General features: G+C 46.9%; 1 protein-coding gene across 1 annotated transcript in view; it reads right to left on the reverse strand.

The window, feature by feature from the left end:
- The window catches only part of LOC132872517 (metal transporter CNNM4), a 108,303-nt gene extending 103,204 nt beyond the window's left edge, over positions 1 to 5,099 (reverse strand). Inside the window, exon 1 of the mRNA XM_060907412.1 lies at positions 3,670 to 5,099. Coding sequence (XP_060763395.1) covers positions 3,670 to 5,071 — 1,402 coding nt within the window. The 5' untranslated portion in view covers positions 5,072 to 5,099. The remainder of the gene's footprint in view (positions 1 to 3,669) is intronic.
- Between the last annotated feature and the right edge of the window lie 5,034 nt (positions 5,100 to 10,133).

Genomic DNA, 10,133 nt, shown 5'->3' on the forward strand with positions numbered 1-10,133 from the left:
GCATGCCCTAGATGTACTATGGGAATTGTTCTTGTTCTATCACTTCTCCAGTATGGTACAGCCTTAAAATATGCAACACCTGTTTAAATACTGCGAGACAATAAAACATGCACTGGGTCATTTGTTGCCATTTTGAGTTCAAGTGTCACGTCCATAACGCTGGAATTGCTCAAAGCATGCCAGAGGATCGTCACCACCGCCCAGATGATCATCGGATGCCTTCTCCCCATCCTGGAAGATCTTTACAGTTCCCGCTGCCTCAAAAGAGCCCAGGGGATATTAAAAGATCTATCCCACCCCAGACATTCTCTGTTTGAACTGCTGCCCTCGGGCAGACAGTTCAGGTCAACGAAGACACGGACAAATAGACTGAAAAACAGCTTTTACCCAAGAGCCATAACTGTACTAAACGCTGCTTATTTTAAAGGGACTGTGCAATTTAAAAAAACAGCAGAGTGTGAATGTTTTGTATGTGTGTGCACGTCTTTAGAGTTGTTCTATATATTAGACATTTTTATTTTATAAACAGGTGTTGCACTGGTAGGATTGCATCCGATTTCTATTCCTACGTTTCTGATTCAGAAGAAAAAAAAATTTCTCACCCGTCATATACAGTAGTTAATCCACCTAGTAAAAATTGTTCCACCAATAGCTACACCTCATCTTGGCTGATGTTGCGTGTTGCAGCTTTGTGCATTAACTTTAAACATGTGTGCATAATAAACTTTAAACATACAGTACATACCCCATGAAAAGTCAAGTGCTTTGTTTCTGGTTGAGTCAAACGAAAGCAAAATAAATAAATAAAAATCACTGACCCAGAAATCCAAAAAAAGGAACTTACAACCTGCTCTGACTGCACGATTGTGATATTAAGCGTGTCATAACACAGTTGTAGAAACACAACAGAACAGTGTTCAGGATTCACTATTTCAACAACAAGCTTTGGTTGCACGCAACGAGACTGAATCCCGAGTGCAGTTCCTGGGAAGTCCGGAAAATAAGTACTGCAAAAATATCACTCAATTTACATTCACCGGCCACATTAAAAGGAACACCTGTACACGTGATTATTTATGCAAGTATCCAATCACGTGGCAGCAGCTCAATGCCTAAAATCATCGAGATACAGGACAAGAGCTTTAAAAATGTTCAAACATGAGAATGAGGAAGAAGTGCAATCTCTGTGACTTGGTTATTGGTATCAGATGAGGCTGGTTTGAGGATTTCAGAAATCTGAGATTTTCACACACAGCACTCTTTGCACATTTAGTTAGTAACAGTTCTGCACACAAGAAGGCTATGGTAACTTAAATAACTACTCTTTACAACCGTGGTGAGCAGAAAAGCATCTAAGAATGCACAAAACACTGAGGTGGACCGTATCGGATTCCACTCAAGAACAGGAATCTGAGGCTCCACTGGGCACCGACTCAGCCACACTGGACAGAAGATGGACAAAAAGACCAGGCAGATGTTTTTCCAATATTCAGCTGTCCATATAATTGGCTGATTGGATAACAGCACGAACAAGCAGGTGTACAGGTATCCACTTATAGTGTGTGTGTGTATTATGTACAGGTTAGATCAAAGGTTACTGTCTGTAAAGTCCTGTTTTCTGCTGTATAGTCCTGTTTATTACCCTGGATCTCCTGTAACTTTGCACCGTCAGAGCTCATTTGTTTACTGCCATTAATCACTTTGCACCTTTAGAGAGTTCATTTGTTTTTAATTTATCTTCCATTCAATACTGCCACTTTTGCAGTTTTCTTTTCATGCATCACAATTCTTGTTTTTAGCACTATTAACGCACAATCACATACACAAAATACACACACACATCTCATTATCTCTAGCCGCTTTATCCTTCTACAGGGTCGCAGGCAAGCTGGAGCCTATCCCAGCTGACTACGGGCAAAAGGCGGGGTACACCCTGGACAAGTCGCCAGGTCATCGCAGGGCTGACACATAGACACAGACAACCATTCACACTCACGGTCAATTTAGAGTCACCAGTTAACCTAACCTGCATGTCTTTGGACTGTGGGGGAAACCGGAGCACCCAGAGGGAACCCACGCGGACACGGGGAGAACATGCAAACTCCACACAGAAAGGCCCTCGCCGGCCCCGGGGCTCGAACCCAGGACCTTCTTGATGTGAGGCGACAGCGCTAACCACTACACCACCGTGCCGCCCACACACACACACACATTTTATTTTTATATATATATATATATATATATATATATATATATATATATATATATATATATATATATGGGCAGCACGGTGGTGTAGTGGTTAGCGCTGTCGCCTCACAGCAAGAAGGTCCTGGGTTTGAGCCCCGGGGCCGGCGAGGGCCTTTCTGTGTGGAGTTTGCATGTTCTCCCCGTGTCCGCGTGGGTTTCCTCCGGGTGCTCCAGTTTCCCCAACAGTCCAAAGACATGCAGGTTAGGTTAACTGGTGACTCTAAATTGACCGTAGGTGTGAGTGTGAATGGTTGTCTGTGTCTATGTGTCAGCCCTGTGATGACCTGGCGACTTGTCCAGGGTGTACCCCGCCTTTCGCCCGTAGTCAGCTGGGATAGGCTCCAGCTTGCCTGCGACCCTGTAGAAGGATAAAGCGGCTAGAGATAATGAGATGATATATATATATATATATGTGTGTGTGTGTGGTCAGCTTGTTCTTTGGATTCTTTTTATTCCATTTTATGCTGTACAGTGTCTTTCTTTTCGCATGTCTGATAACTTGCTGCTGCAACATAATTTCCCAGGTTGGGATCAATTAAGTCAATCAATCAATCTACCTAAACGTCAGAGGTGTCCTTTTTACTGAGCGATGAATGAATGTGGAAGAAAAAAGAAAAAGAAGCTGTTTCTAGCAATATACTGTGTGACAAAGAGTTTGGGGAATGTTGTGGGACAGGGACTATAATTAGAGAGAGATTGGGGTAATAATACTTATTGAACGAGACAGGTTGTGTGTGTGTGTGTGTGTGTGTGTGTGTGTGTGTGAGAGAGAATCATGGAGGTGAATAAGCAATAAATAAGAATGGCAAAAAAACCTGTTTAACACCTGAAGGTTTCTAGCTCATAGCAAACTCATCTCATCTCATTATCTCTAGCCGCTTTATCCTGTTCTACAGGGTCGCAGGCAAGCTGGAGCCTATCCCAGCTGACTACGGGCGAAAGGCGGGGTACACCCTGGACAAGTCGCCAGGTCATCACAGGGCTGACACATAGACACAGACAACCATTCACACTCACATTCACACCTACGGTCAATTTAGAGTCACCAGTTAACCTAACCTGCATGTCTTTGGACTGTGGGGGAAACCGGAGCACCTGGAGGAAACCCACACGGACACGGGGAGAACATGCAAACTCCACACAGAAAGGCCCTCGCCGGCCCCGGGGCTCAAACCCAGGACCTTCTTGCTGTGAGGCGACAGCGCTAACCACTACACCACCGTGCCGCCCTAGCAAACTCTTGCAGTAAATAATATTGAAACGTGTTCTGGGTTTGTTCACAGGAGTTTTGAGAAGAATACTGTGAAGGGAAAAGATGAATATTTAAAAAAAAAAAAAAAAACACCTTACTTACCTGTGATTTTCCCAAGCCCAAATGTCCAAAAAATACAAACGCAAACCCAGACAATGCAAACATACCTTTCTTAAATTCCTCCAGCATGGAATCCAGCTTGGTGTCATGGAACACAAAGTGGACGGGATGATTATAAAACTTGGTGATGGTCTTCAGAGTCGTACAGTCGTCCGGATCCACGAAGGCCAAGTCCTTCACAAATAGGATGTCTACGATATTCGTTCGCTCCTCCTCATACACCGGGATCCGCGTGTACCCGCTCTCCATGATCTCCGACATGGTATTGAAGTCCAACACGGCATCGCTGTGAATCATGAAACAGTTCGAAAGTGGTGTCATGACATCCTCGACCGTTTTCGTCCTGAGCTCCAGCGCACCCTGGATCATATTCATCTCCTCTTTGACCAGGTCGTTATACGGCTCAGTGACCTTCAACATCTCTACAAGCTTCTCCCGGTTGTACACGGTACCGATCTCCTGACCCAAAACGCAGTCCAGGAGTTTGCTAATGGGATAGGAGAGCGGAAACGTGACCAGCATGAAGAATTTAGTGAGCAGGATGGTGTTCGCACCGACTGCCAGGCCATGGCGAGAACACAGAGCCTGAGGAACAATTTCACCAAATATGACGATGCCGATAGTGGACGCGACGACCGCGCCGATGCCTGAACCGATGAGATCGTCCAGCAGGATGGTGAGAGTCGTGTTGACCAAGACGTTCCCGAGAAGAAGCGAGCACAACAGGTAGTTTCCTTTCCTTCGGATGGGCTCGATTTTCCGCGCGTACTTTTTCTCCTTGTCCGTGCCACAGCTCTGGACGATTCGCAGCTCCATGGGATCCAGAGCCATCAGACCCAGGTTGAGACCGCTGAACATGCCAGAGAGCACCAGAAGGCAGCAGATCAGGATCACTTGAAGCCACAAGGGAAGCAAGGACTTCTTCTCTTCCACCACACGGATCCTACCATCATTCTCTCCCAGAAGGTACCACCTGGAGTCCTGGTCGTTCTTGATGCACATGGCGTAATCCCTCTGCGCCTCGCTTTTCCTCAACACCTTGATCTGTGCGCTCAAGACCCCTGAGGTCCCCTGACTGTTGACGTTCAAGCCGCTTTTAATAATGACGTCTTGGGTGAAATCAGCACAAGTCCTGTTAAATCCCTCACTGCTCCGAGGGTCATCGCTGCTGTCATCAGCGACGTCCATGAACTTCACCTGCATCCAGGTGTCATTGCTGATGTGCAAACCGTACAGCCTGAGCGAGATGTTGCTGTCCTCCGTCACCTGCACGATCCCGTCGTCGGTGGTGGCCGCCGGCTTGTCGCTTCTCTCCAGGCGCATGCCCAGAATACGGCTCTCGCTTCCGGCTTCGGACACCGTTTCCACCGCGCTTACAAACCGTCCGGGCCACAATAACAGAACAAAAGTCAGCATGATCTCTTTTCCTCCACACCATCCTGCCGCCATGTTTGTTATGCTTTCTCTCTCTCCCTCTCTCTCTTTCTATATGTGTCAAGAGCTCGCACTTGACGTCATCTACTCTTTCGCGCTCCCGCCCCCGTCATTAGCATAACACCAATCAGCGTTTGCCACGTCACCGAGTAAGCCCAGCACAAGCCTCTTTTCCTTCAACTACTTTAATAAGTACCTCTTTGATCACTCTTACTCCCAAAGATATTTTTTTTTCTATTATGAAAATCCTGGAATATGTTGTGAATTGTTGCTAGGGCTGACACATAGACACAGACAACCATTCACACTCACACTCACACCTACGGTCAATTTAGAGTCACCAGTTAACCTAACCTGCATGTCTTTGGACTGTAGGGGAAACCGGAGCACCCGGAGGAAACCTTCTTGCTGTGAGGCGACAGCGCTAACCACTACACTTAGACTTAGAGAAAACTTTATTTATCCCCGAAGGGCAATTAGAAGGGCGAAGAGCGGTACATTAAAAGAGCAAGAAAATAAAATCACAAAAATGGGTGGGCAAAAAAAAAAGGGCAGCAGATAAAATCTCATCTCATCTCATTATCTCTAGCCGCTCTATCCTGTTCTACAGGCTCGCAGGCAAGCTGGAGCCTATCCCAGCCGACTACGGGCGAAAGGCGGGGTACATCCCGGACAAGTCGCCAGGTCATCACAGGGCTGACACATAGACACAGACAACCATTCACACTCACACTCACACCTACGGTCAATTTAGAGTCACCAGTTAACCTAACCTGCATGTCTTTGGACTGTGGGGGAAACCGGAGCACCCGGAGGAAACCCACGCAGACACGGGGAGAACATGCAAACTCCGCACAGAAAGGCCCTCGCCGGCCACGGGGCTCGAACCCGGACCTTCTTGCTGTGAGGCGACAGTGCTGACCACTAGACTTAGACAAAACTTTATTTATCCCCGAAGGGCAATTAGAAGGGCGAAGAGCGGTACATTAAAAGAGCAAGAAAATAAAATCACAAAAAGAATAAAATCACAAAAATGGGTAGGCAAAAAAAAAAGGCAGCAGATAAAATCTCATCTCATCTCATTATCTCTAGCCGCTCTATCCTGTTCTACAGGCTCGCAGGCAAGCTGGAGCCTATCCCAGCCGACTACGGGTGAAAGGCGGGGTACATCCTGGACAAGTCGCCAGGTCATCACAGGGCTGACACATAGACACAGACAACCATTCACACTCACATTCACACCTACGCTCAATTTAGAGTCACCAGTTAACCTAACCTGCATGTCTTTGGACTGTGGGGGAAACCGGAGCACCCGGAGGAAACCCACGCGGACACGGGGAGAACATGCAAACTCCGCACAGAAAGGCCCTTGCCGGCCGCTGCGCTCGAACCCAGGACCTTCTTGCTGTGAGGTGACAGCGCTGACCACTAGACTTAGACACAACTTTATTTATCCCCGAAGGGCAATTAGAAGGGCGAAGAGCGGTACATTAAAAGAGCAAGAAAATAAAATCACAAAAAGAATAAAATCACAAAAATGGGTGGGCAAAAAAAAAAGGCAGCAGATAAAATCTCATCTCATCTCATTATCTCTAGCCGCTCTATCCTGTTCTACAGGCTCGCAGGCAAGCTGGAGCCTATCCCAGCCGACTACGGGCGAAAGGCGGGGTACATCCTGGACAAGTCGCCAGGTCATCACAGCGCTGACACATAGACACAGACAACCATTCACACTCACATTCACACCTACGGTCAATTTAGAGTCACCAGTTAACCTAACCTGCATGTCTTTGGACTGTGGGGGAAACCGGAGCACCCGGAGGAAACCCATGCGGACACGGGGAGAACATGCAAACCCGCACAGAAAGGCACTCGCCGGCCACGGGGCTCGAACCCGGACCTTCTTGCTGTGAGGCAACAGCGCTAACCACTACACTTAGACTTAGACAAAACTTTATTTATCCCCGAAGGGCAATTAGAAGGGCGAAGAGCGGTACATTAAAAGAGCAAGAAAATAAAATCACAAAAAGAATAAAATCACAAAAATGGGTGGGCAAAAAAAAAAGGCAGCAGATAAAATCTCATCTCATCTCATTATCTGTAGCCGCTTTATCCTGTTCTACAGGGTCGCAGGCAAGCTGGAGCCTATCCCAGCTGACTACGGGCGAAAGGCGGGGTACACCCTGGACAAGTCGCCAGGTCATCACAGCGCTGACACATAGACACAGACAACCATTCACACTCACATACACACCTACGGTCAATTTAGAGTCACCAGTTAACCTAACCTGCATGTCTTTGGACTGTGGGGGAAACCGGAGCACCTGGAGGAAACCCACGCGGACACGGGGAGAACATGCAAACTCCACACAGAAAGGCCCTTGCCGGCCGCTGCGCTCGAACCCAGGACCTTCTTGCTGTGAGGTGACAGCGCTAACCACTAGACTTAGACAAAACTTTATTTATCCCCGAAGGGCAATTAGAAGGGCGAAGAGCGGTACATTAAAAGAGCAAGAAAATAAAATCACAAAAAGAATAAAATCACAAAAATGGGTGGGCAAAAAAGGCAGCAGATAAAATATGGCAAATAAATAAAATGACGCGTGGATAAAATTAAAAAGACAATATGATTAGAGTGACATTGTAGTTAAAGTGACAAGGTGATATTGTAATATTGCACATCAGGACATGTGATATTGCACTAGAGTATTGTACAGAAGACTTAAGTTATTGTAACTGTCTTAGACTTCTTAGAGTTCAGGAGGAGAATAACACTTGGAACAAAGGTTGCTCTCCTCCTCTGGGTCTTACAGGCCGGATAGCAGAACCTGCGACCAGATGGCAGCTGCTCAAATGCCGGGAACAAAGCATGAGTCGAGTCCTTAAGAATTCTACGAGCCAGGCCACTAGCCTGCTGCTCGTACACAGTATTCAGGTGGCGAGCAGGAAGTCCAATAATCTTAGAACACACCTTGACAATATTATGCAGGCGGTTCCTATCCTGTACAGTAATGGAGTAATACCAACAGCATATAGAAAAAGCTAAAACATTTTCAATGAATGTATAATAGAATATCAACAAGATGTTCTGACTAACAGAAAAAGAGTTCAGTTTCCTTAGTAGGTACATCCTCTGGTGGCACTTCCTTAGGATCCCTTCTGTGTTGGAAGAGAATCTCAGTTGGCAGTCCAGAATGGTTCCCAGGTATTTATATTCCTCAGCTGTCTCAACCGGAAAACCGTGGACCATAGTGGTGACAGCCGCTGCCAGTTCCCTTTGGCTGCTGGAGAAGGTCACCACCATCTCCTTAGTTTTACTAACATTCAACTCCATGCAGGAAGAGTCACACCACTCTACGAACTGCTGAAGAGCAGGTCCATGATGGAGGGAAGGGCCGGACAGGAGAACTGTGTCATCAGCAAACTTAACCAGGTGACAGTTGGGGTACGTTGATCTGCACTCATCAGTGTACAGAATGAAGAGCAGTGGAGAAAGCACACAGCCTTGTGGGGAGCCAGTGGAGGTAGTGAGGAGATCAGACAGGTTACTGTTAATCCGGACACGCTGGGTTCGGTTGGTTAGAAAGTCCAGGATCCAGAGGATGAGCTGGCTGCTCATGTTGAAGTTCCGGTGGAGTCTCTCTGCCAGAATATGCGGTTGCAGGGTATTAAAGGCCGAGGAGAAATCTGCAAACAGGAGTCTGGCGGAGGTATTGGGAAGCTCCAGGTGTCTGTGGATAGTGTCAATGATGAAGGCTTTGGCATCATCGACACCTTTAAGGCTTTGATATGCAAATTGGAGTGGATCAAGTTGTGAATTGGTCAGAGTGAGAATGTATTGCCTGACAAGCCTCTCCATAGCCTTCATCACCTGGGAGGAGAGGGCCACTGGGCGCAGATCGTTCAGGGCCATGGGGGGGCTTCTCTTGGGAATGGGAACAATTGTTGAGTGTTTCCAACATTTGGGGACAGTTCCTGTGTTGATGGAGTCTGAAACGACACCACCGTGCCACCTGGAAACACTCTTTAAGTCTTTAAATATAGTTAAGAAAAACTAAAAAAAAATGACAGACTGTTGTGTCTTATTAGCATAGGTGATCTGCTAACTCTTTACATACCACCGGGTGGCACGGTGGTGTAGTGGTTAGCATGGTCGCCTCACGGCAAGGGGGTTCTGGGTTCGGGCCCAGCGGCCGGCGAGGGCCTGTCTGTGTGGGGTTTGCATGTTCTTCCCGTGTCTGCGTGGGTTTCCTCCAGGTGCTCCGGTTTCCCCCACAATCCAAGGACATGCAGTTAGGTTGATGTGGGGCAGCCTTGGGCTGAAGTGCCCTTGAGCAAGGTACCTGACCCCTGACTGCTCCCCGGGCGCTTTGGTGTGGCTGCCCACTGCTCTGGGTGTGTGTGCACGTGTTCACTGCTTCAGATGGGTTAAACGCAGAGGATGAATTTCACTGTGCTTGAAGTGTGCATGTGACGAATAATAAAGGTTTCTTCTCCTTAAAGGTTTCTTCTTCTTCATAATTGATTACTTGCATTCATTATATGTTAGGGTTTTTTTCTTGTTTTTTTTTTACTTCTTTCTGTTAATATCTGATGTCTATGTATTTCCTTTAAACGACTGGCTTTGTTGTATTGTATTGTGGTGTTCTAATAAAGCATTAAAAAAAATCTTTTCCTTCAACTTGTATTTTTAAGGTGGACTGAATAGTTTTAAGGTTGACCGGAAGAATTTAAGTAGATACAGTTTCCAGGTCATTAAAATACTTGACTGAATTTATTACTTTTTTTAACATAATGTATTCACTACAGGGGCAGCACGGTGGTGTAGTGGTTAGCGCTGTCGCCTCACAGCAAGAAGGTCCGGGTTCAAGCCCCGTGGCCGGCGAGGGCCTTTCTGTGCGGAGTTTGCATGTTCTCCCCGTGTCTGCGTGGGTTTCCTCCGGGTGCTCCGGTTTCCCCCACAGTCCAAAGACATGCAGGTTAGGTTAACTGGTGACTCTAAATTGACCGTAGGTGTGAGTGTGAGTGTGAATGGTTGTCTGTGTCTATGTGTCAGCCCTGTGATGACCTGGCGACT

Source organism: Neoarius graeffei, chromosome 24 (genome assembly GCF_027579695.1).
Source record: "Neoarius graeffei isolate fNeoGra1 chromosome 24, fNeoGra1.pri, whole genome shotgun sequence".
NCBI lineage: Eukaryota > Metazoa > Chordata > Actinopteri > Siluriformes > Ariidae > Neoarius > Neoarius graeffei.